Source organism: Odontesthes bonariensis, chromosome 10 (genome assembly GCF_027942865.1).
Source record: "Odontesthes bonariensis isolate fOdoBon6 chromosome 10, fOdoBon6.hap1, whole genome shotgun sequence".
NCBI classification, from domain to species: Eukaryota; Metazoa; Chordata; class Actinopteri; order Atheriniformes; family Atherinopsidae; genus Odontesthes; species Odontesthes bonariensis.
This window is the reverse complement of record NC_134515.1, coordinates 20,578,788-20,606,692: the sequence shown is the minus strand read 5'-3', so window position 1 is coordinate 20,606,692 and position 27,905 is coordinate 20,578,788. Positions and strand designations below refer to the sequence as shown.

Sequence of the window (27,905 nt, the reverse complement as noted above, 5' to 3'; positions counted from 1 at the left end):
ATGGCTTGTGCATCTGTATTAAGTAGATGGGAAGGGTGGGGTATACGGGAAGGAAGGGAAGGGAGGAAATGAGAAAAGAGGGATGAGTAGCGAGGTAATGTGGCAGGTGGGGGTTATGTGATGATCATTTGGCGCCTGTTAGCCACTAGTTGCAGCATATTTAGCGACAGGCCTGTCTTTTTTTTTTAAATATTTGAATGAGCTTATTCATAATGGGTTATATGGTGATAAAGGCACACAAGAAAATCTGAATTTGAATGGATGAATGGAACAGTTAATGTGATTATAAAGAATTGTGAATGGGGGTCTTTACCTTGCCTGATTTATTTGGTCATACTCAATGAAAATGTCCTCAATGTAAATTTATTTTCTTTACTTATCATTCTCTTCTTTAGTTCTGAATTTCATTTAGTTACTTTTCAGAAAGAAAGAACAAAGGGGTTTTATTGACAACGGTGAATGAGGAGAGTGATTAAGTGGGACATTGACTACAAACGGATGGACTTAAAAAAGAAAGCTGTTATTGCAAAACAGGAACAAGGAAGAGCTGAGTTTACACAAGATGCTGGTCATTTATTTCCAAGCCCTTATGTTCCACTGTTGTGCAGCATAATACGGCATCTGCGGTGCGTGTTTGAGACAGAGGATGGGGTAGTGAATCAGCCAGTGGGAGGAGAGATGAAGTGAGAGACAACAAGAACGAAGGAGGGAAGGAAGGAAAGAGGAAGAAGAAGGAGAGGGAGGGTAAATGAGCTGGCGGGGGTAGAGTGAGCAAAGCAGTGAGTGTGGGAGAGGCAGAGGGAGGAGAGAAAGAGGAGGGGGATGTTGCTGTTGCTGCTGCTGCGACTGTTTCTCCTGTCAGTCGGCTGCTTCTTGCCTGGTGAACAGGAGGTCGCACAGAGCAGAAGAAAAGCAGAGGGGGACAGTCAGAAAGGGTCTGGTCATTTGTTTTTCTGTGGGTCAGAGGGAGCTGCAGACACGTTGTGGACAAGTGGATTTAGGTACTGGTCACAGATCTGCAGATCCATGGATTATCAGCAGTGAGTAAGACTGTCACTCTACTAACCCACACATCATTTTCAGCAGAGGGGTGAACCCACCGTCTTAGACTACAGGGAGTGTGGTTCAGTTATGACCCAGGGGTAAAGAGGGGGCGCAAAGCAGACAGTCTTTGTGTCCTTACATCTTTCTTTGTCCCCTTTCTTCCTCCATTTCTTTCAGTCTGCTTTTGTGTGTATTACTGAGTGTGTCACTGATGCTGTTACTTTGCTCTCTGCAGGAGGGATGCTGGAGGCTAATGTGGCTAACATTAGCATGGCAGCTAAGCCCAGAGAGCTGGACCTTAGGTCTGCAGCTGTCTCCTGCCAGGATACATCAGGTCAGGCCATGGCCTCAAGGAAACCACAGACCAAGCCGTCCGCTCTTCCCCAGGGACCTCCACGTCCTTCTGGGTCTGAGCTCAAGGTGTACCGGCCAACCTCTGGATCTATCCCAATTCCAATCCCTAATCCGTCCGGGCTCCGCAAGCAGCGCTCACTTAGCAACCTTTGTGTGCTCACAGATTCTGAGAAGAAACTGCACCTGTATCAGTCTCCGAAATGGAATGATGATACAAGCCGACCTGGCTCAGGGTCCAATAAAGCAGGCCAGACCAAAACAAGTCAAGCAGGTGGTGGGAAACTCCCACTCTCTCGGACACTTTCAAAGTCAGAACAGTCACTTTTCCAAGGGAAGCCCAAATCATTTTGTTCCCCGGCTGTGACGTCAAACTTGGGCAAGCCTAGTCGAATCCCTGCACCTGGTAAACCAAGGGGACTTTATGCTGAGGTTAAGCCCATCAGCAAGGCGTCTGAGGCTGGCCAGAGGACAGACACAGACTCTACTGAGCAACCCTCGAAGGCTAACTCCAATGGAACTGGGAGTACTGGAACCAATGGCAAGAAATCAGGGGAGAAGGGGAAATCTGGAGCTCAGTCAACAGAAGAAAAGAAAGAGAGGAAGGGGACAGAGGGAGAAGATGATAAGGGCTTTCTTAAGGTGGATCCAGAGTTAGTTGTGACGGTTCTGGGAGACCTAGAACAGCTGCTCTTCAGCCAAATGCTGGGTGAGTCTGTTTTGCGATTTCACTCTATTTCCTCTCCACACCCAGACCCTTCTATTCAGCTCTTGCTTGAGCACCAGCATCATTGAATTTTAAATGAATTCAGCTTCTGTTGCAGCAGACCATAACGCCAGTGTTTTTTTTAAAGTGCTTTTAACATGGTCTGGAGGCAGTTTAAATCTCTGTTTACAACACACGCTTAATTTAGCTGTGTTAGATTGATTTTTGTTGAACATATGTGCCTAAAGGTAGATGTGTGTGTGCGTATGTGTTGTGGAAGTGTGGGGTAAGCAGCTGAAGTAAGCATTTCCTGAGACCTGACATTGTTTTGTTGTTGATTCATTTGCCAGCAATGGAGCGTTTTGTCCTAGTCTCATCTGACCCACTGCCACAGTGAGCTAGATTCATATTAACCCATCGAGTGAGCCCCTGGTTTCCTTTTCTCCTTTTACTGCAACAATGTAAATGCTGGCATGGATTGAAACATATTCTAAAATTGAAAGTCTGCAAATCCGCATGTTTCTGCATGTCCACTGGCTCATGCCAAATTCAGCCATTCGTTAATAAAGGCCGTGTGAGTTGGACTGGTGGGGAGTGTGTTTTCATTCGGTAAATAAAACGGCTGCACATTGAGCCAGGCTCTGGTCACAGTGGGCCACATATTTAGCCTCACACTACCCCTCCTTCAGCCCCTTCCCTCCCTCATCCTCTCCACCTCCATTGATCTCTGGGCCACTGACAGATGGTCACTGTCCACCCCACCCCACCCCACCTCCTCCCCCTGTTACCGGGGGCAACGTGTGGGAGGAGAGAGAATATGAGCGATCGGTGGCATGGACAGGTAGTGTTACACCACGCACACAAACATGTTTTGGTCATTGGGAGGGGATGCACTGGGACACTTAATGCATCCAATGTTTAGCTACTGGGGGTGTATTGTGATGTGATGGCTAAGTTTATGACGAATAGGTCAAACTTTGGTTGAAATCACAACCTGTCATCCATTACTCATTCACACACACAAACACACCCAGTGAGATTCTGTGTCTCACCACTGCTCATTTTCTCCCTATCACTCCCTCTCAGTGGGAGAAGATACCATCAGAGAGTATCTTAGTCTGGGAGAGAATGGTCTAGCAGGCATAATATCCGTCTTGATGGGAGGAAGTCATTTTCTGCCCATCATCAAACCTCTAACCTCATCCACTCACTGCATTTCTCCTTTCTCTCATCACCAACGCGCACCATGCAGCGTAGCCTCAGATCACTGCAGGGATCACCTTGCCCTTGCAACCCTCTGTGTGTTTGTACCGTACATGCTGTTTTTGTGTGCGAGTGGTGTGTATATGTGTGTGTGACCTTGTTCCTGGTTGTGATGTTGTTGGCCACAGCTTCATCACGCAGCCAGGTACATTGGAAAATAGTAAAATTAGAGATGAGCAAAGGAAAAGGGAAAAAAACCTGGGCTTCGTTCACAGAGTCAGACAAATGAAGGCAGTAAATCCTAAGCCACTATGAGTAGTGATCAGGTGCCAAACAGACTGTGAACGGTCCGTTCACAATGATTGGATACTGTTTTTCCTAGATTGTACGTTCTAGAGGCCACTAAAACTTTTCATATTTTTGTCAAAACTTTTAATTAATTGGTTGCAATGGGGGTGTGAAGAGTATTTCAAGCAATATGTAAAAAAATGTTCCAGAAAAAGATCCCCTACCCCGCCTTTAACTGTAAGCATTTGTTGACCTCAATGATCGTTGATAAATTCTTAATTGCTATGTCATTGACACAAATAACTTGGCCACCAGGTGACTAAAACCCTGGACCAGGTAGATTATGGACTACACTAATGATTAGACACATGAGATGCCCTACAGCCCCTCACAAATACCACCACCGACCCCCAAAAAGTAGTGTGTTTAAACAGGATTTTTAAATGCCAATACACCAGCTCAATCAGGCTGATTAAAGCCTTTCCCAATCAGAGTTTCTGATAATCAGGACTTTGAGATAATCAAGCTAGTTTACTACTTTTGAGCGGACTGCATGTCAGCCCCACACAGCAGGACAGAGAATAAGCTTCCAGCTATCTTGATGATAATTGTAAAAAATAAAAATCACCCTAATCTCTTTTTTGTCTGTAAGTTGGTGGTGTCAATTTCAGAGTCTCCCTGTAAAACGTCACAATCAGTACACATGTGTTTCTGTAAGGATAAAAGTAAGCTGTGGCTATTTATGTTGCCCCGACTGGAGCATACTTCATGAAAATACACACCTTCCAACCGGTGCAGAGTTGAGCAGGAGCTGATAAAAAGAAAATTTAAAAAATGGGTCTACTAAATAGTAATTTTATGCGAGAGTGAAAACCGATGAAACATTTTCACATTTCACTCAAAAGTCTAGATAGAAAGGGCTTAATTGAGGTAATGGCATCCCATGTGCAGAATAGTTTTTTTTTTTTTTTTTCTATGAACAGGTTTATAAAAAGCCAGAAGAAAAAAATTGACTTTTTGTAGATTGTCAGATATTGTCTTGAAGTTTGGTCAAATATTTAGCGAAACAGAACAGGCTTATTGTTTGGCACGTGTGAATACCATTGAACACATTTTATGTGTAGTTTCTAAGAATTTCTGTGTCGGTTTGGTAGAATTTAAATGATTTTGAATGTATAAAAGTCTTAATGGAAAATTTTATTTTGCGAATTTTGAAAGACACAGAGTAATGGACTTCTGAATTGACCAGAGGTTGGATTGAGGAAAACTTTTGTCTCTGATATGTAAAAAAAAAAAGAAAGACAGAAAAGTTTTCTTTCTTTTTTGAAGTTTGGCTTTTCGTAACAAGCCACAGCAATTCCAGTCCTAATTTTATGGATTGACTGAGTTATGAAGCTATGTTGTAGTAGATGATTAAAAAAAAGTAAAAATAATAAGTGATACAATGATAAGGACAAATGTTATAGAGTTCCTGCTTCTTTGCCACTTGGGCCCATAATAATGGTAAGAGCTGGTTTCTTAAATTTCTACCTGCCATCCCAAGTGATCAAACATAGCTGTGGGACCTGGCAGCCAACCACAACTTGCCAGAGGTGTATTACAGAAACCACAGCAGGCGTGGAGGATAGTTGTGCCTGTATTTCCAATTTTGAATTTGCATGTGTCTGTTATGTAGAGGTTAATAGTAAGTTGCCCTGTAGCTCGCATCTGTGGGCTCATCCTTTATCATTTCTGCCTCTCCATTTCCGATGGGACGCTCAGCTAATTGGGTTCTGCTCCGTGTGCTCTGTCATAGGAAGATAGATGATAGATGCTCAGATTTTCATTTCCAGTGATCCACAACTCCTCCTTCTCCCAAATACAGTCCCACCTTCTGGTGTCCTCTGCACTATAAATATGAGCGTGCATATGCAGCACATTATATTACAGATGTTAGAAACACATATGATATTGCTAATGTTATGGAGGCTGCGTGTCACATTTTAGCTAGGAGGAATAAAACATGTGCTTGTGTTATGTGCATGTCCTTTTATGTGACATCTGGCAACATGCACTGTGACACTGTCCTTTTGAGATTTGCCTGCAGTAATAGGCAAAGATAATGAAGAATGCCATCGAGGTTGTATAACCCAAGACCTTCATCTGAGCTTTTGAAGGAGATAACTCTTCTCCCACACACTGTTACTGATGAAAAAAAAAAAAAAATCCTCGATATTCCAAGGTTAGGATAAGTGTCTGCATTATCTGCTTAACTGTAATCTGACATACACGTTTAACCACTGGGTGATGAGAAGCTTTTTGTTTATTGGATTTAGAGAATTACTTAGCTTGTGCATCTAAGAGGAGCAGCTCCGTACTTGCAAAGGTAATTCTCCTAAATATAGGACGTATTTTACAATATTTTGTTTGCAGCGGTAAAGTATAGGAAAGAATAGAATTGTATAGAAAAATACTTTATTCATCCCCTGTGGGGGGAATTCAAAAGGTATAGACGCAGAAGAAAAAGTTGATGAACGCTACTTGTGAAATTCTGCCAGTAAAATGAATGTATGTGGCTGGCATGTTGTAAATCATATACAATATAGGCTGCAATAGGAATCTAAAACAATGAACCTCAGATGTGTGCCTCTAATAACCCCTCCTGGTCCCTTCCAGCCCCCGTAATGAGGTGTGTGTGAGAGGGTAAGCTCCCTGAAGCAGTGGTCTTTCCCAGCATGGGGCTGGCACAGTTTAGAGCGAATCCTAGCTAAGACACCAACCAAGCATTCGGATTAAGCCTTGCATTAAGATAATGAGAAGATTCAATCCCCATTCCACTAATCATAGATCTATCACCCTGAAAAAGGCCAGCCATGAAGACTAAAATGAATTAAAGATTAAAGCCATCAGGGCATCTGTTTAGGTCAGAGATTTGGGTATTTGGGGGATGTAGGTTTGAAGATTGGAGATGTGGTGTGTTCTTGGTTTTGGCCAAGCTGATTGTCACATGTACTGTAATTCACTATGAGAACAAACTGTGACTCTGTGGCACATGGATGCTGATTAAAGCAGCCCTGACTTCCAATCTGCTTGTTCTTTTAGTTTGACATTGAATTGTGTGTGTGGGCATGTCTGTGTGGTTAATGGTTTCTTTTGTATCTGCATCAGCCTCCCTGTGCAACAATAAACCCTACAGAGAATTCGACAAAGACTGAGACAGTGCGCACAAGCAACACATTCGTGTACGAGCCTGTTCAAGGGAACCCAACAGTGCTGCAGAAATGAATGTCAAAGCACCGCAGCGTCCTCAGTCCAAAGCGTGCTCACACATGCACATTAAATGTGCGCCACATTCAGTCATTGATACACTCTCCGTTCTACCCTCCCCTATATCCATCTTTTTGACGTTTTTGCATTTTTCACACTCAGTTCCTCCATTGTGATCACAGTGCTGAGTCTCTAATGTGATGCGGGTGCGGTCAGAGCGGCTGTTTCCGCCCCGGGCTTTGATGAGTGAAGGATTCAGGGCAGTCGTCCTTTCGATCGAGGAGTTAGTGACAAGCCAAATAAACACAAACGACAAACTGAGGAATAAAGCATCCCTCCAGATCTTTCTCTCTCTCTTCCTCTTCCTCTCTTTCAACTCTGATGTGAGTTGACGGCCAGCAGTGTTCTGTCACCAGTCAGACAGCAGAGAGGATATTTCTGGTACGAGTGTTTGAGGAGGAGGACCGAGGACATCTTTCTAACAGAAATATTCATAGATGAAAATGAATTACACAGGGATGCATGCATTATTATACAGTGTTTGTGTATGAATATGTGTGTTTATAATGCATTGTGGTCAGTCTCTAAAGACTTAATGCAGGATCCATTGCATTAGTGCAGTCTGCTTCCTGCCGTCTTCCTCCTAAATCACATTACTTACTCAGTGTGTTCTTGTCTCAGCAACTCTCACACAACAACACACTCACATATACTACGCCTCACTAAAAATCAGGTTATAACGCTGTTACCATCTCATTTGTAATAAACTGTTGTTGATGGCAGGGCTATGTTTTGTTATGTTTTTGCTGATGTTTGAAAGGTTAAAGTGCTTATTGATGAAACTGAAGCACTCCCAGTCATTCTTGCAGAGAAAATCACACTCAAATTACTACCCAGTGAAAAATCTAAGTGAGTACGCTCAGATAATGTGAAGAAATACATTTTTAAGTAACCGTCCTCAAATAAGTTTCATACAGTAACAATACTGTTACAGTTGCCGCACTTTTCTATGCTAATCTCACGAGGTAACAATTGACTTAAATTCAGTGTCTTACACGTCCATGTGAGATTGCATGTGAGAGGGAGAGGGAGATGAAGACTAGAAGGGATTTATGCGGGCCATCTTCTGATGAGGAATACTCAGAACTATTCTATTTCTGTTCTATTTGTGTTTTCCTGTTATGAAAGCTCACAGATAAAAGTGTCCATTGTTACTGATGTGTGGCTTTTTAAGGAATCAGTATTAGTTGTGCACACACATATTGATCTGAATAAGTCTTGGGACTGTTTTGTGATTAACTTACACCATTGACAATTATAGTAGGGCTGTCACAACATACAATTATCAATTCGTCTCTTAGAGTTTTTTTTTTGAAGCCATTGGATTTAGATGAATTGTATCAGCATGTTTTTGCTAAAATATGTCTACATTGATGCTTTAGTGTTAACTACAAGAAGGAACAACTTACATAATGAATGTTTCCTGTGAATTTTAATGATATATAGATCTATACAGATATATATGTATGCAAATATATATAGAGAGAGCGATAAATAGATGGTAGTAGTAGATGCTCGCTTTTATCCAGCAAAAATGTCTGTGCAATGCTTGCGAAAGGTCTTGCCCAAGAGGTTGTTTAAAATTTTGATGAATGGTGGTTCTTGATACAGTGTCATCTGAGGATTGGTAAATCACTGGTGTTCAACTGAGACTTATACCCTTGCTCTTTTCCGTGTTGCTTGAATTGTTTTATATGACTATTAACCTTAAATGGAGAAATATGCAAATCCCTTCCAATTTTCCTTTGGAGGCCAGGTTCTTCCACTGCCCCCAGCAGCAGCAAAATGCTATAACAGGCTTGCGTTTTTGAGGCATTAACGGAGAGCGTACAGAGAAAACTATGTTCTGCACTTCAGCCTTTTGTACCAAATCATTGTATGCAATGTATGCACGTATAATGAATACATCTTTACAATTAAATTGTCTTCATGTGTTCCATTAGCTGCATTTGGTAAGATTTTAGTGGAGACACTGACTTGCTGTCATCAGTTGCACTGTTTCACCAAAACACCTCATTAACAGTCCAGCCTCTGCACACAGAGTGCAGCCTCTGTGTCAGACATGTGCGAGGGGAGCTGCAGCTGCGTTTAAGCACATTGTAAAATACAGTTCCACAGGAAACAACCCTCTTGAACAAAAATACACTCAAACATTGCCACACATTATGGTCTGCCTTGGCTCGTTGCTGGGTTTATTTGATATGTGTGTGAGCACGGGGTTGTGTGCTTGCATGGATGTGTGACACAATCTGTATTTAGAGTTGTTTTATTTAGATTCAAGCTGAAAGTTTTCCAACTATACGCAGGAAGCAAAAGGAGATTCTGCTGCCAGCGTCAGATGTGTTACATTTCCGATGCTTGCTTCACACACAAACACACATTAATCCATCAACGCTGATGATAGTGCTTCTCCTCCAGGTGATGGTATTTTGACAACCTCATCTGCATACCATGTGTGTTTATATCAAACACGTGTGTTTAACATTGTTCACTCTTTTTCTTTTTTTTTTTAGTCTCAAAGGATCACTGACATGTTTAATCTCACCCAGTGCAGCTCAGCAAAGAGGAAGACATACATGCACATCCCTCTTTGCGTTTGGAAGTTTAACCAGGAAGGTTGGAGATGAGATATTCTTTCTGCATTACATTGATGAGGTCTCAACCTTCTACTTTGAGAAAGTAAACTTATCTCAAGTCAAGTCTTGTAGCCTTTTTATCTTGTCCCCCAATAAGCGGATAGCGCTGGGACTTTTAAGCAGATAGAGCTGTAGTTAAGGAGATATGCTGAGTGTGTCTGTGTGTGTGTATTTGTGTTTGTGTCAACATTCAGAAAGCCAGGTTTTGGTAGTGAGGCAATCTGACCTAAGAGGATTTAAAGTTTGAAGGTTTTAACTGTGTATTAGTTGCTGCACCTAGAATTATGGATCTGTAACTGTCCACCACTCTGCAACTGTGTTTCTGAGGCAGTCACTACTTTGTTCAACCTCCTGCATGAGGATTTCCAATTTTGAATGGATTCCACAGTCACTACCAGAACTACTGCTCACAGTATTTTCTCCCCCTTGCAAATATGCATTGACACACTTAATCGTTTTGTCATGGGAAGATCACTACATAATTTATAGCATTGGAACCAACAACTGCTTGCATCTGATGTACACTGATACGATCATGTGCCCCTACATGCTCATTAACCATTCATTTTGCCTATCTGATGTGATCCTCAAGTGCTTTAATATCCTGTTGCGACATCCCGGTGAAGCAGATGAATTTCAGTGTGTGTTTACACGTGGATACACATTTGGGTGCCTAAGCGTGTGTTTGTCTGCCCTGTCCAGATGTGCAGGAATGGCTGTATGTTGTAATGCTTCCTGTTTTTGCAAACTGTCTTAGGTCAGCTGAGGGCTGTGATGCTAGGCTGAGTGGAGTCAAAGCACAGAGAAAGAGAGAGGACAGGAAGCTTGAATATTAACCTAACCTGTACTAAACAGAATACAGAATAGCAATCCATTTTTGAATTTAAGCTTATATCACGGCTATGATGAGTGCTACATTTGACTTTTGTTTCCATGTTTAGCCACCTTTCAGTAAAGTTAACTCAATAAAAAAAGCTACACATGTTTTACTAGCATTCTGTTTGTATGGTTGTTGCATGTCACTTGTCAGGAATGCTGAAATTATTGTCTTTGCTGTAGACAAACAGCCTCTTTGGATTATGAGTATTTTAAAGACTTACATCACTGGAGGTACAGGTGTAGTACCGGCCAGAGCTATCTGTCATGCAACAAGGCTGCTGCAGCCTGAGGACGGTTGTGGTGACACTAACATATGTGCACACATGTGGACAGGACAGGGACAGATGAACTCCGGAGGGAAGGAGGGAAAGAATAGAAATGAGGGTCATTTTTCAAACCTTCATTCATATTCCACATATTCTCTGTGATGAGGATACACGTTCATGTCCTCGCATATGAAGAAGGATGAGGGGTTACTGCACAAACATGTCCACACGCCAAATGGCAGACTGCTCTCGCAAGGACAGACCCATTAGCGTATCTTTGGGGAGTTTGTTGGTTTCTAATGGAGAGGAGAGTCAAGTGAGCCCAGAGGAAACCAAGTGGACAGCAGTTTCAACCTTTTATATTCCCACATACTCTGTTGGCTGCATCATGCAGCCTTCTTACCACTTCCCTCGATCTTGCCATCATAAATTGGAATCTGAAGACTCAAACTGGCATTTATCTCAATATTATTAATTCCCTTGGAGTTCATCTCCCTTTTCTGTTGAGTACATTGTTGTTTCTTCATTATGATACAGCACCAGTTTTGCAATTTATCTTGAATCAGTCATATGTATGCTGCCCTACGGCTGGTAATAGAGACAAAAAAGCCAAAAATGGTCCCCAAAAAACTTTTAAAGTCTATAAAGCGCTGTGTAAACATCTGGCTTTTCTGTCTTTAGCATTTAAAAACAAGCTCCTTAACGTGGCTGCCAATTCGAAAACCAACAAGGGTTTTTAATGGGCTTTTGACCTCACCACACACAACAAGGGAGACAGGCAGAGCTTTTTGTATCCATTTGACATTTACGTTGATTGGCCATCTGGACTCTTGTTGTGATGCAGTAGGAATTATATAATATTCCAAAATAAAATGCCTACTGGCTTTCCCCCTAGTAAAATAGCTCTCCTTTTCTTCAGGAGTCAGTTTATATTCGACTGTTTTTGTCTAGGAGCAGACTACCATCAGAATGCAGAGATAGCCCTTTAGATTCAGTGTCTTCATACACTTACAACAACACTCTCACCCCAACATGCTGACTCTCATTTCAAGAGTCTGAGTGGGCCATTATGAGAGGCGCCCCATCTGGTTTCATAGCCTCTTCAGAGCTGGAGTGTGTTCACGTATGCATCCTGAGGAGGCAGGTGGAGGTATTGTCCCAAAAGATCCACACGAATATTCTTACACACACACACACACACACACACACACACACACACACACACACACACACACACACACACACAGGGACACACTCAGTTTTGCCCAGATCTATGTAATTCATCTGTACCTCAGGGGAGCTGCCAGGACTGACAGGGATATTTGCATCCCTAATCTCTCCCCCTCCTCACACACACATGCCAGCTGGGACCACCAGAGTCAGGGCGGAGGCGGGACAGGAAGTCTTTCACAGACATGCGTTCACACACACACATGCTTACACACAATAACACCGACCGTATCTAATGAATTTGACGCCATTGTTAAACAAAGCTCCTGTTTAGGGTAATTAAAATCACCCAATTAAAGCCTGTATGGGTGTGTTAGACTTTGTGTGTGTTTGCACGTGTTAGGTTCTTTCTTTGTTCCTTTGTATGACCACAATAGCAAGCGTGAACATTTTAAAAGCCGAAAAGGGGCTCTTGACAGACGGATTTTCAACAATGTGCACCAGCACGTCTCATATGAGCACCTCCCTCTGAACAAAGATGTTCTAATTTTGTCCAGTTTTTTATTTTTTTATTGTCTTTAAACATTTGCAATGTGTCTGTTCATGTGTGTGTGAGCTGCAGGTTTGCATCACAATGACTTCATCGTCTCCTTTGTGCCGCCTGTCCCTGGGGCTACCTAATCAATTGTATTTGTGGCCTTTCTTTTTGGGAGAAATCAATTCAGTTCTATGAGTTTGGCTTAGTGTAAGTGTCTGTCAGTGTGTATATATGTGTTTGAATGTGAGTAGACCAACCATTCATATACAAATGTGTATATGCTTTTAGTCTGCAGCCGTTTGTTGAGATTGACACTTTGGCAGTTCATGATTTGCCCTCCTTGCTCATTAGGATGACCTCTTCCTCCTCATCTTCTCACTAGCCATCTGGGCTTCTTCATGGGAGTGCTCGATGGGAAAAGTATTTGTTTGTGTGTAAGTGCTATTAGTTTCAACAGCTAAACCCTGTTTACTGTAAAATAATTGCAAAAATTCATTGACAGTCAGATGATTCTGATTATGCTTTCTCAAAGACTCATGCAATTAAACTTGTTTAATAAGCGCAACCTCAGGGTCTTCAAAGCACCCTTCATTTATTTTGTTATCTGACTGCGTCCCTTGATTAAGTTATTCTCGTGCATTGCTTATTGGGGAGTCAGCTGGCCTGTTGTAATGGTCAATTGAATTGAACCTCAGGGGTAAATAGACTGCCCCATATCTGACCATCCTCTCATCACACATAAATACACTCCAGAGAGTTGAGAAGAGCAGGGGGTGAAGGTCATATGACACAGCCTAGGTGTCTAAATGTTAATATATGTTTATTTTTCGTGGTTCCTGGTGTGACATTTTTTTTTCTTAACTAAATTTGAGTGTATAGCAATGAGAATTTGTGTAGACGGAACAAACTTGGAAGTAGTTAAATAGATTTTTGTATAAAACTATAAACCAACCCCAATTTGATATGAGGAAATGCCTCAGTGTTGATGCTGGATCACTTGGTACACGGTCACATATATGAATATGAAACAGCAGTGTGGCTGCATGGCTCAGCGTGAATCTCCATGGCTCAATCTGAGCAGATTGCAGCTTATTTTGGAGGGGTGACACAGATGCCAATGTGTCCCTTCGTGGATTTAAGTGAGATCAACTTTTGGTTTATTCGCCTGCTGAGCAAGCAGGGGGTAAAGGGGCACGGTGCAATGAGCGGGCAATGTGACTGAAGGGTGGTTGGGGAGGAGGAAAAGTGGGATACATTCATCCAGGAAGATAGGGATTTAAGCAGTGAATACTGCTGGAGAGTTAGGCCTACATGGGCTTAAAGTTATTTTCTGTTGCTTTGTCTGTCTGCTTCATATTTAATTTATTTCTCTGCTGTCATCTGGAAAAAATGCCTGTGCTTTTACTAAAATTTCATTGTCTTTTATAAGGGATTTGTTTTTTTTTGTTTTTTTTACTTCCATCATTTTGTTCCCCTGCTGTAGTTTTTTTTTCAGTTTTTTTTTTATGATTAATCCTAGATTTTGGCCACAGTGGGCAGGGATTGAACACGAGGTCAGCTGTTGGCATAAGCAGTAGAGACAAGTTCCCTTAAAATCATATGATATTTTGTACGTGGCTGTATTTCCTTACAGCGCTTGTCCAACTGCACATGTGTGTAAGGAAGTAGTTTGTGTTTTTGCTCTAATTATCTAACAGGATTATTTTTGTTTGTGCGTGTGTGTGCCTTCCTGCAGACCCAGAATCCCAGAGGAAAAGGACCGTGAAAAATGTTCTGGACCTACGACAGAACCTGGAGGAAACCATGACCAGCCTGAGAGGGGTGCAACTTAGCCACAGGTCAGCCACTCACTTACACATACACAAACACGCACAGGATCGAGTAGATAGAAACAAACAAAAAACACACAAGAGAAAAATGAGCAGCAGTCAACATGATTCTTATTGACACTGCTAACAGAGTGTGGGGTGTGGTGGTTAACTGCCTGCGGTAGCTCAGATCAATATCAGCATCCCTGTTAGACCGGTAGCTGATACTCTGTCACTCTCCACCTTCTCTGGTCCTTCTGTGCCTGTGTGATACAGAACTGAAGCAGGATTCGCTGAAAGCTGACCTCAAAGCCAGCCCTGCTGATAAATAGTTACAACGCTCATAAACACAACAGGAAGCAATGATGGTCTGATTGATTGCACGTAAGCGTGTTTTGTGCGTCCTCTGCCTCTGGTTTTGGTCATGTTCCGCATGTCTTCAGATTTTGTCCTTGACAGCTTCCCTCCCGTCTGTCCGAATATGCGTCCCCTGCTACGTGTCCTACCTCTGTCCCTCAGTGGGCGCTCTTCATACAAAGAGCAGTGGAGCAGATGGTTCCCTGCTGGAATACATTTCCTTTGCCATTCGTACATTTTTGTACTGTAATAACCTTGAGTCAGTAAGATGTAATTTCGCTTTGAGGCTTACATCCTGACTGTGGAAGTTTAGTGTGCAAACAGGATGCCAAATATCCTGTGGTAAACAAGTGTTTCGAGCGGGGGGTTTGCATGAATTAAACAAATGGATTTTCAAAAGAGCTAATTGTTTTGTTTACAATTGTTTTACCAGTAATCTTGTATGTGTACAAAAAAAAAGAAAGCCTATAAAACCCCAAAGAAACATCATGGGGTAGAACCCTCTCCTTTAACCTCTCTACACTTCCTACTGTATCTGTCTGTTGCTTTGTTACCGATGAAGCATTTCATTCAGAAATATCTTCATTGTTGGCTTTTGTGAAGATAATTCTGCAGACCAGATTCATTTTAACACAGCTGGCAAATGCATGCCCTACCGCACAGTTTCAGAGCTTGAAACGTGCTAATTCTCGTCATTGTCAGTCCAGACGTTAAGTAGCGCTGTGCTGTGCTGCTTTGGAACAGGCAGCGCTTGTGATGTTGGTGATGCTGATATATGTCGACACATGCAAATTGCTGTGCAGTTTCAAGCTCAGTGTGGAGCAACATAAAGGCATGTTTGCTGACAGAGAGTAAATCATAAAAATATGTTGCTTGCACGTGTAGAAATATCGAAAAGCATGCTTCATGAATCCACACACACATACACACGCAAGCACATCCCAAATAATCCCTGAGTCCTCTGACAATCAGTATAAGGCTTTTTAGAGAGAAGAGGATACGTGGTGGGTAAGGAAGGAGGGATGATTGGATGGAGGAAGCAGATCCTAAGATTTTCTCTAAAAAAACAACAAAAAAACAAGAGGAAATAACAGACATTCACTTCCTGTCTGTTTGAATCTTGCCCAACCTTTTCAGCTATTTAGGGGAAGCACATTGCTGTGAAAATGAATTGTCTTCATCACCCTAAAAAGGGATTTTTTTCTCCTTCCGTAGTTGTGTCGAGGGGACCATGTGCTACGACAGCGATGAAGCGGCTGCCTTCTCAATTTCTAGTCTCTCAAATCGCTCCTCTCCGCTGTCATGGCGTCATGGTCAGGCTAGTCCCCGTCTGCAGGCCGGTGACGCTCCGTCAACAGGTAACGCCCCATCAGACGTCCCCCTCCGGATCAGCCACACATCACATATTCACCTCATCGAAGACCTGGAGGACTCCGATCCATCCCTCTTGAAAGCAGATTACCTCAGTGACAGCGACCTTGGTGGGAAGAGCCCACACGATGACGATGACGACGATGATGATATTGATGGTCTGGGAAATGGGTGAGTTGTTCTTTTCTTTTTATTTGAAAAGCCAGTGTGTGGGGCGGAGCTGTCAACTGATCACCACCTGGTGGTGAGTTGGCTCCGCTGGTGGGGGAAGAAGCCGGTCAGACCTGGCAGGCCCAAACGTATTGTGAGGGTCTGCTGGGAACGGCTGGCGGAATCCCCTGTAAGGAGGAGTTTCAACTCCCACCTCCGGCAGAGCTTCAACCATGTCCCGGGGGAGGTGGGGGACATTGAGCCCGAATGGGCCATGTTCCGTGCCTCCATTGTTGAGGCGGCCGACCGGAGCTGTGGCCGCAAGGTGGTCGGTGCCTGTCGTGGCGGCAATCCCCGAACCCGCTGGTGGACCCCAGTGGTGAGGGAGGCCGTCAAGCTGAAGAAGGAGTCCTATCGGGCCTTTTTGGCCAGTGGGACTCTGGAAGCAGCTGATGGGTACCGACAGGCCAAGCGGAACGCAGCCTCGGCGGTTGCTGAGGCAAAAACTCGGGCTTGGGAGGAGTTCGGGGAGGCCATGGAGAACGATTTCCGGACGGCCTCGAGGAGATTCTGGTCCACCATCCGGCGGCTCAGGGGGGGGAAGCGGTGCACCGTCAACACCGTGTATGGTGAGGGCGGGGCTCTGCTGACTTCAACTAGGGACGTCGTGAGTCGGTGGGGGGAATACTTCGAGGGCCTCCTCAATCCTACCGACACGCCTTCCGATGAGGAAGCAGAGTTGGGGAGCTTGGACGTGGGACCTCCCATTTCTGGGGCTGAGGTTGCCGAGGTGGTCAAAAAACTCCTCGGTGGCAAGGCCCCGGGAGTGGATGAGGTCCGTCCTGAGTTCCTCAGGGCTCTGGATGTTGTGGGGCTGTCTTGGTTGACACGTCTCTGCAGCATCGCGTGGACATCGGGGGCAGTGCCTCTGGACTGGCAGATCGGGGTGGTGGTCCCCCTCTTTAAAAAGGGGGACCGGAGGGTGTGTTCCAACTATAGGGGGATCACACTCCTCAGCCTCCCTGGTAAGGTCTTTTCGGGGGTACTGGAGAGGAGGATCCGCCGGATAGTCGAATCTCGGATCCAGGAGGTGCAGTGTGGTTTTCGTCCTGGCCGTGGAACAGTGGACCAGCTCTATACCCTCCGCAGGATCCTGGAGGGTGCATGGGAGTTCGCCCAACCGGTCTACATGTGTTTTGTGGACTTGGAGAAGGCGTTCGACCGTGTCCCTCGGGGACTCTTGTGGGGGGTGCTCCGGGAGTATGGAGTGCCGGACTCCTTGATATGGGCTGTTCGGTCCCTGTATGACCGGTGTCAGAGTTTGGTCCGCATTGCCGGCAGTAAGTCGGACATGTTTCCTGTGAGGGTTGGACTCCGTCAGGGCTGCCCTTTGTCACCGATTCTGTTCATAATTTTTATGGACAGAATTTCTAGGCGCAGCCAGGGCGTTGAGGGGGTCCGGTTTGGCGACCTCAGAGTCGGGTCTCTGCTTTTTGCGGACGATTTGGTTCTGTTGGCGTCGTCAGGCCGTGACCTTCAGCTCTCACTGGAGCGGTTCGCAGCCGAGTGTGAAGCGGCTGGGATGACCATCAGCACCTCCAAATCTGAGACCATGGTCTTCGGCCGGAAAAGGGTGGAATGCTCTCTCCGGGTCGGGAATGAGATCCTTCCCCAAGTGGAGGAGTTCAAGTATCTCGGGGTCTTGTTCACGAGTGAGGGACGAATGGAACAGGAGATTGACAGACGGATCGGTGCGGCGTCTGCAGTGATGCGGGCTCTGCATCGGCCCGTCGTGGTGAAGAAGGAGCTGAGCCAGAAGGCGAGGCTCTCGATTTACCGGTCAATCTATGTTCCTACCCTCACCTATGGTCACGAGCTGTGGGTAGTGACCGAAAGAACGAGATCGCGAATACAAGCGGCCGAAATGAGTTTCCTCCGCAGGGTGGCTGGGCTCTCCCTTAGAGATAGGGTGAGAAGCTCGGTCATCCGGGAGGGGCTCGGAGTAGAACCGCTGCTCCTCCGCATCGAGAGGAGTCAGATGAGGTGGCTCGGGCATCTGGTGAGAATGCCTCCTGGACGCCTCCCTGGTGAGGTGTTCCGGGCCCGTCCCACTGGGAGGAGGCCCCGGGGAAGACCCAGGACACGTTGGAGAGACTATGTCTCTCGGCTGGCCTGGGAACGCCTCGGGGTCCCCCCAGAAGAGCTGGAGGAAGTGGCCGGGGACAGGGACGTCTGGGTCTCTTTGCTCAAGCTGCTGCCCCCGCGACCCGATCCCCGGACCAGCGGAAGATAATGGATGGATGGATGGATGGACAGTGTGTGGATCCCTTCTTCAGTGACCTGACCATGAATATTTTATAACTTTACAACTCTGCAGTGAGTAGAAAACAGGACATGTATGTTTCATGTGTCTTGGCATTTCGCGTGAGGTGAGTCCTGCCACCTGCCAATGACCCCACAGCTGCAGTCAGGCCTATGAGTTAGTGGTTTGCCAGTCTTGATCAGACAGTCTATAATTTATGACAAGTCCCCCCTCATGGCATCTGCCTGACACTGTCAGCTGTAGCTTTCTGTGTGCTGCTTTTTTGCTGTTGTCACAAAGCTTCCCTCTGGCAGAGTAGGGCAGTGATGTCACCATTATTGAGCCCCTTTGCAGAGATCATCCCAATCATTCAGCTGCAAACTTGCTCGCTTTGCCAGCAGGCTTCCATGTGGAGGACCCCTTACAATGTTGGCTCACCAGCACTCGCTGGCAGAACAAGAATGCAGATGTCTTTGAAAAACTGGTAACTTAATCTGCACAGCCAGTGAAAGATCAGTCCAAGCTGGCGCAACGTCAGAACGATTTTTGTTTTAAATTAGCCATCCATTGAATCAAAGGATTTAAAGTTGAGATCACTTCAGAAAAGAAAACATGAGCTGTTTTTATCTTTAGAAATGTTCATTAGCATCTTGGCTGTGTTGTGTAGTGGTTGTAACCTAGAAGATCTATGTTTTTGAAACTTTGTTTCTGTTCCCATGTTTCCATAGCAGCAAAAACTAAGCGTCTCACAAGTGGAGGGTTATTCTCAACTTGTTGTCTGTTAAATAATGGATTAGTGAAGGATAATCCCAAGTGATGTTAATGTGTGTTTGTGTATCTTTCTGGGAGTTATTGATGGCAATAACATGAAAGCCTGCAGATATTGTGCCTGAGTGAGCATAAGCTGTTGGCTCTGTGGCAGCTGAATCACAGGAACTGGTCATAAGAGCAAGAACCGGCATGACTGTAGCTTTTGTTCATGATCAAATTGTTATTTATCATTATTTTGTGACGTCTTGTGGCCAATCAAGAAGAATGACTCGATTCCCATCTGTACTCAACAGATTAAATTAGGTTTAAAATCTGTTGAAGCATGACTAAAGCTGTGTTCCATGGAAACTCTTGACATTGGTTGGGGAACTTGCAGCTCTTGCACAAAAATAAGAAGATATGACACAATTTCAGTTCTGATGAAGACACAGCATCATGTTTCACTGACCAACTCTCAGCACATTGAACAAAAACATATGATCTCACCTTAACAAGGATTTTGGACGTGTGAATGACTGGCTGTGCATGTAACAAAGCTAAAAAAAAAAACAAAGTCCTGCCCTGGCCACAGCTTGACATCTCCATGGTTACCACAAAAATGCACCCCCAGTCACCAGGAAATCAATTGCAGCACAATTCAAATCCCTGTAGTGTTACTGTGTTTCAGGTCACAGTCGCTGTTAGGGGTTAATCAGGTTTATATTAGGCTATGTGTGAGAAAGCAAAAAGAGAAGGCAGCATTTGTTGACAGATCAAAGAAAAACACTCATTTTTACAATCATCAAACCCATATCTTACGTTGCACCAATTTTCTTTGGACTTTAGGTTCCTTTTATTTCATTATTTTTCATTTCTTTATTATTTTTTTGTATTGTTTCCTTTCACAAACACGACAAAACAAGTGACAAATCCACACTTCTTTCAAAAACTCCCCGAATTGTTGTGGATTAGTTTTCTGTTTTCCATTTTATCAGCTTGTTTTTCTAACTCCCGATCACTCGACAGAGCAGTAGTTTTGAATGTGCTTATTTTGTGGTGCTGTGGTACTCACAAGCAGCTGGTCAGGAATGTATTTCCCTGCTGAAGCTTGTACTACAAAACTGATGTTTCCTTACCACTAGAGGGCAGAGCAGTGCTGCTGTCCCCTCATTCCCTGCTGCTCCCTCCACCCACAGTCTGCCTCCACCCTGCGGAATTCCTCTCCTTCTCCTAATTTATTACACGTCCCAATCTATTATGCATACAGGCACAACCAGTGTCATACACAGGTCACAGTACACTACCATGTCCCATCCCGGCATGTATAATACATAGGATTAAACATTATGCATCAAAAACATTCTTCGTTGGGGTTGTGTATCTCTCATCTCTTTGTTCTGTTAAGGGAAATTGAATAAAGGAGAAATTTGTATGATTAAACACTAGTTTCCCACAGAACATATGTGGATTTGTATGATTGGACTATTTACTCAGTGTGACTCACTTGATTTAAGACATGAGTCACTCATATACAAAGGTGAGCTTTCCATGACTATACCATGACCCAGTGGCGCACAGACCCTACATACTCACACACACGCCCTGAGTCATGATCCTCAGTGTCAGCTATCGATTTCCTGTTCTTTTTTTCTAGCTAGGGCCTCTACTTATCTGATGAGTTCTACCTCCATCTGGATCCACATCATTCTTACCAGGAAATGGCAAGAGGGGGGGACCCTAACCCTCAGAGTGCGCACGTGTGTGTACTTAAACAAGGCGTGGTCCCATTTAGGTTATAGAGTTACTGTACACTGTACATTGAAAATGCGTTCAGATCCTATTCTCTAGTAAAAATGAATAAATAAATAAACGCATGGACTTTTTGACATGGCCACCAGATGAAACCGAGGGGTTGTGAGACAAATAATGAGAAAAGAAGAGAAAACTCAGTTATGACAAAGATTTGTCTTCAGATTTCAGACTGCTTCTCTAGTAGTCTTTGACTTTCAATGACAGTTGTTGAGACCAAACCGGAAATTTAAAGGGAAATTGTTGGAGCTTTTATCAGCTCAAAGATGAGTGAAACAACTCCTCACCCACATAACCCACCAAACAGGTTGGAAACAACCGGCTCAGTGTTAACATCATTGTTCATTGTATGAAACTCTCTTCTCAATTGCAACTAAAGCTGTAAAGCAGGCAGTTTAGTTTCTAAAGAAGTCTTAACGAACAATGAGTTAAATTTATGCTTTGCCAAAAGTGTTTTACTCTCCAGATGTCTTTGAAATAACCCACAAAGCAAATATACCATGCTCATAGATTAAGTATGTAACCACCCTGACTGAAGCATAAAGTCTACATACAATGACTTAACCCATATGGTTTGACAGACAGTATTGATTGAAACATTGCTATTAAAGTGGTGATAATGGGCTCTATATACACATACACACGTGTCAGCAGTTGCATGAGTGCATGGCTCGTTTTCTGTCCCGCTGGATGCAGACGCTTTAACTTATGGATGGAAGAGCACCGGTCCTCAACGCCCTCCCATTAGTAAACGCACAGTCGCCATAGTAACGCTGCAAGACAAGCGGCTTCACTGCACTAAGTGCCTGAATTATGAAAACATTTGTTGTGGAGCAGGGCAAACGCATGCATGCACAGCTCCCTGAAGCGTTTCAGAGGCTGCTGGATGTGTGTTTTGAGTTGGCGCCGTGTGCTTTCTAGAAAAACAGAACTGAGCTGGTTTCTTTTAAGTGTCAGTCCTGCACTGTACGGGAAGTGAAACAGCAAAGAGCATGTTGTGATAGAGAAGTAATATGTTTTGAAAGTAAATGATGCCTGGAATAGGTTAAGATGTCATCGGTGCTTACTTCAGCCTCATGACTAAATGTCTGGTCTTACGAGAGTTTTGGAGGAGGCCCTTATCTGATGGTTAGCTCGATAATCAAGTACTGTAACTTAACGGACCGTGTCGTTGTCCCTAAACCTTACCTTCAGTGGAGCAGGTGGTCATAAAGACTGTTGATGAAGACCATATTCCTTTCTTTTCTTCAGGTTAAGCTCAATCCCTCTGTACTTTGACTCCACCTACTGGCCAACAGCAATATCTCTCACGCACGTGTACACACAGAGATCATAATTCAGTCGAACAGTTGTGATTAATGAACTCTTCTTACCGGTGTGAGAGAGGGAACAAGCCTCTCTCACTTCGGAATTCTTCACTGAAAGCATGCAGATCTTCCCCCTTCCCAGATCTTTATACCGTGATTCATACTGTAGTCAAGTTACAGACCCCCACCCCAAATTAACAGCACAGCCTGGTGTCCCTCCTCAAATGTTATTATAACATGGGCTGTGATCAAAATGTGACCTTATGAAGTGTGGTGGATGAAGCGCAAAAAGAGTTGAGCAATTTTAGAGATAGGCACACATGTGTGTATAGTGAACATCTAACTATGTATAACCATCTACTGTGTGCTTACTTGTAGTGACTTTGTGTCATGAAAGATGAAGAGGTTAAAGGTGAGATGTGTCCATAAACAAGAAAATATGACTTTCAATGGTCTTCAAGGTAGATCTGTGGACTTAAAACCTTGATGACAAACTTCAATCCTGAATATTTTTACGTTTTCTTTCTTCGTACTGTTGAAAATATCTGAATAGTTGATTTGAGTGTTGGATGCTTAATTGCTTAAGATCACTGTTACATATGTATCAAATGCTCTAAAATATTTATCAAGTTAAGGCTGAACTCTGACACTGTTCCTTCTGTGATTATTTAGTGAGTTTTGGATTATGTCAGTGCACTGCTGTGAAGGTACCAGTTTATATTATGCTCAACAGTCGTGCAAGGCCTCACAGTGTTTGGATTAATAAGTGGCCAGGCAGCAAATATGTGTGCATGTGTGCCTTGTATATCTACGTTTTCTTGTACAGTGCACGTCTTCAAGTCCTCAGGACTTTCCTTTACCTTTTTTTTTGATTATTCTCATCAAAATTCACATCTGTGCCTCAAGCACTCTTCCATTGCAAATGGAACAAAGCTGAAAATACGTTTAAGTCATTACGTTTGTCATTCTGAACCACTTGACCACTTTTTTAAAAATTGTCGGATTTATTCAAGAAAGAGTTGTTTACCTGGGGTTAATTTCCACCGTTTCAACTTTATCCCTGCTGCAATTAGTTTCTTGCTTTGTATCGATAACTGGCTTTTGAACATTTTAGGCTCTGCCCAAACTTTGTTTGTGTGTTTTTCATAGTCTGCCAGGAGAGTGCAGAGAAGAAATTCTTTAGGATACCTTGGAAACATAGTGTCAGAGTTGAAAGTATATCGTTTACAGTAGAGGAGCTAAAATATGAGCATGTTGGGCAGTTATTGAGAAAAACACATTTTCAGAACATTGTGTTTTCCACCAGATCTTTTCCTCTGTCAGTGTGGCATTGTGTGTCTGAGACGGTGCGGTTCGGTTAGCATGAAAAGTTGATGAGCGGCAGACTGAGGAGTGTGTCAGGGGAGTGATGACGGAGTATGTGTTGTATTCCTACTCCTCTCTGGGCCTCTCTGCCTCTGTGCGGTGCTCCTTTGGCTTTGCCTGCTCAGTGTGGCGTGTAATCAATTACTTTTCCTGTCATTACAGAGAGAACTTGACTGAATGGAGGAGTGCACTCTTTCTTTGTTCCAGCACGTGTGAGCCAAACACTCGAGAGAACACCCATGGAGAGCACACATGCAGACACACAAAAACACCACTTATATTAAATAATCAGAGTCTCTCCGCATTAATGCGAGTGTGTGTAAAACGAGTCGTATGGAGATTTCTTTGTCACTCAGTGTTGTCTCCTGCATGTCGTTAAACAGGCTTTCAGATTTTAAGGGAACAAAGCATGGAAGCAAAACTTTTCACGACATAATAATAACAGCACATTTAGTTCATGTATAGCAGCTGGGATTTGCATTCAGATGTATTGTTCATCTGCCTGGCTATTTTTCTTGGAGACAATGTAACTGACTCCAGCGCTAGCAGCAGGATGCTGCTGACAAACAGTTATGACATTAATCTGTTTATCTGATAAAGTGGCCCCAGACACACACTCTCCTACATCTAAATACACGTATACACAAACAGAGCAAAGGATTTAACAAAGGGTCGCATATGGGGATTCAGAGGGATTTGCTGTCCAGCAAACCTCCTGACACCCCCTATTTCATTGAGAACAATGTTCATGCAAACATTTCTTATTCTCCTGAGTTAGCTCTGAGGATGTTTGCCATATGCTTTCATGATTGACTTTCTTCAGACACTAAGTTACACTGCTTTGCTAACACTGAGACAAACAAACAAAGCACCAACGGTGGATGAATGAGACTTTCTCATAGTTGCTGGACTTTCACTGCTCAAAAAATTGTTGGCATATGTTTTTCTTTTCTTTTCATCCCACTCCGTGTCCATGCGTGTATTCTTCTCTTCTCGCACACGCATATATTCATGTACAATGAATATTATATATGAATAATACGATGAATACAACAGCAATGATACACACAGTGGCGTCCAAGTTAGCTGCTCTGGTGTCAGTTGCTGCAAGAAAGCTTGACTCGTACTCCTGTAGGCCTCCGTGGATTTGTTTAGTTTGACTACATGCCATTTCATTATTGTGAAACATACTGTTGAGCAACGAGCACGTGTTCTGGACTGGAGCTTGGGAACGGCACTTACATCCATCAGACAAATTTTCTCACACACTCCTTTGAAAGGCAAGAAAATTTTGTTGAGCACGAAATACTGGTACTGCCACCATGTGCCCTTCCCAATAAGCGCTGCTTTCCCCTGAGGGCCACCACACAAGCAAAGCATCAAAACTGTCATCACAACTACTGTCGCCTTGGCACCTCTGTCCTCCCCACATGCCGAGGCTTGGCACATTATGGAGACACTACGGCATAATCCCTCCTAATCCCTGGCTTCCTCATATGGCAGAGTTCTGAAAGGGACAATAAAACTCAGGGACTTCTGCAAGGACAAGGGGCGTTAATCGGGGGGGAAATGGTGTGTGTGTGTGTAATTGTTTTCATGTGCAGGACCCCCACATAGTTCAGAGGGATGTGTTACCATGTAAACAATAAAAGCAAAGGAAAAGAACAGAGTGCGTGAGTATGTCTTCAGCTTCTTAATTTAGATAGGGTCAAGATGTCACGGCTTTTGGTTGGTGACCATTCTCACCCCATTTCCTTGGCGGAAAGAGAAAAATCCTGCTCTTCCTGAAGGTGTTTTGAAATTACTTCTTTTTTTTTTCTTCTTATGATCGAATCACACTTGACCTACAGAAGAGAGTAAAGGGGGTGAATGACCTGAAAACAACAGCTGGCGGTGAACATGAGACTAAACTAACAAGCTCAGATATGAACCATATAGGCTTGACATCATTCGGTCACCAAGCCTTTGTTTTTAAAAGTCCCCAGGAAGGTTTCGAGGCCACTGGACCATGAAGGACAACATAACTTATAATATACTTCTGAATTACAAGTGTCTGAGATATCTCCTTCAAGTCCAATTCAATGCAGCTGAGAGAAATTTTATCGATGGTGCCAAAAAAAAAAAAAAAAGTTTTTGAAACAGTTTTTCTGTTTATGTTCCTGTTATTCTGAATAATTCATGGGCTTGCAATTCAATATCTGTACAGCAGAGATCCCAATGGAAAAATATTTCCACTTTTACGCCTTTGTCAGTTGGTAACGTGCACAGTTAAGTTGAGCTTTGGTTATAGCTCAGATTGGCCAGTGAACTGGATATTCTTCAATAAGATATCCCAACAACTATTGGATATTTCTAAGTTTTAAGTTTTCTTCTAGTTTAGGAAACCCAGAGGATAGATCCTTTGACTTCAGTTCGTGTCGTTTATGACACAAAAGTGATGAACGCCATTTCAGTACAGCCTCAGAGCTGCCATAATGTTTCACGTTACTAATGACCACATGATAGCAACGTATCATGCCATGCTGAGACTTGTTAATTGGGGAGGATTGTTAATATTGTGTGCATGTATGCCACTACTACTTCCAGCTTGCACTCTTCTGGGAACAGTTACTGGCACAATGATAACAAATAAGTTTTTTTTTTAAACTTATTTTTGTGTTCTTTTTTCATTTAAGAAAAAAACGAGGTGAAAAAAAGGCCACCTTGATTGTAATTGGGATGAAATGTCAATACATTTCAAAACTTGGACACATAAAATATGGAATTTGTTGTACAGTTTTGTTCTCATCAGTCATTTTCATTTAAAACATTGTTTTCAGCGGAAAATTAGTATCCCCTTGGAAGTTGGAAAGAGTCTTAGGAAATGTTCAGTTTCATTCCCTGAAAGCTTGGTTCCCACAGTGAAATACAATCAAACACACACACCTACAAATATGCATACACCCTTTATAACCTTTGCTACACCCTCCCACATCTCTACGGCCTTTAAAGACCTTGCTGAGTTAATCTATAGGGGGTAAATGAAACTCCATGGTTAAGTACAAGCTTTTTGGAAGCTTTGAGTAGAAGCCGTTTCAAATCTACACCACACACGCACACACATACACACATTCATACATACAATATTCAAACTAAAACCAAGGCTTGGAAGTTTAACAGTGGGGTGTGATGGGGGGTTGTAATGCGCATAAGAATTAGCCCTGCTTCCCTCCAGTTGAACTCCCACCGTGTTATTCTCTGGAGTTGTTTTGACATTAGTCACACACTTTTCTTTCGGCCCCCCGCTATCGTCCTCCCTTCCTGTTCTCCCTATTACACCATCTCTTAATCTCATCCTTTCAAGTATGTACCAATTCTCCCAGCAGTGAACACATTCTCATTAGGAGAGACAGCCTGAGCTGGCTGCAGAAACTTCTTGATAAGTACTTAAATGCTTTAGGATTATTGGCTGTTTTTCTTTTCTTTTTTCTCTATCTGTCCTTATAAAGAGAATGCATACTTGAGGTCAGGTCTCGTGACATATTGTTCTCAGCAGACCAAACCCTGAGAAAAGTGCTCTTTCAGACCAAGAGCCTAATAAGATGCTTTTGGTGGTCCAGACATGGAGGGTCCCTCAATTAACCACAAGAGTTCCTCCTCAGACTGTAGTACTCAGTGCCTTCCCTAAACTCGGGGGAAGGCTAATAAAGAGCACAAGGAGCAGAGTTCAAAGAGCTACCCTCATTCTCTGTTCCCGCAGTTTTTAAATAATAATAATAAAAGGGTGCTTCATCCAATACTTATAAGAGCTATGGCAAAGCTCCTCTCGCTCCTTTTACTGTTCAGCTTTGAACATGTTGCTATAAGATTTTAAGCATTCAGTCTCTGGTCTTTTGGTTGTGAATTAGACTGAGTATGCAAACTGGAATGCAAGAATAATACACAGGTTAACAACTAACTTCCCTCCTCAAACGATTGCTAGCCGTGCTAAGGGATTTATTTTCCTCACAGAAGTCATTTTGAAGATGTGTGTTCCAACCACATTGTTAAAACACCAGCCTTCAGAGCGGTGTATGGCAACAATAAACTGTGGGCAGTTTCTGATTCTCTGAAGGAAGACTTTCACCGGCATAACAGTGCAATACAGAAGTTGCTGCAATATCACGCCACATTTACTTGCTGTTGCTTTCACTGACTAGACAGAGTGTTTTTATTTTTTATTTTTTATATAATATATGCTCTGGAGCAGCATGTAGTCATTGTAGAACCACATTGTGAAAAGTATCCAAACACAACAACACACCAGGCAACAAACAGCAC

At 43.4% G+C, this 27,905-nt stretch overlaps 1 protein-coding gene across 9 annotated transcripts in view; it reads left to right on the top strand.

Annotated features, from left to right (window-relative positions):
- nav1a (neuron navigator 1a) overlaps positions 1 to 27,905 on the top strand; it is an 87,837-nt gene that overhangs the window by 17,943 nt on the left and 41,989 nt on the right. For 8 of the 9 annotated variants that reach the window (XM_075476817.1, XM_075476816.1, XM_075476815.1 and 5 more), the window contains exons 5-7: positions 1,280 to 2,104; positions 14,123 to 14,225; positions 15,768 to 16,094. In XM_075476817.1, the coding sequence (XP_075332932.1) occupies positions 1,280 to 2,104; positions 14,123 to 14,225; positions 15,768 to 16,094 (1,255 nt within the window). Of the gene's footprint in view, positions 1 to 823; positions 1,041 to 1,279; positions 2,105 to 14,122; positions 14,226 to 15,767; positions 16,095 to 27,905 lie in introns of those variants that run through there. The other variant, XM_075476818.1, reaches the window with a different exon arrangement.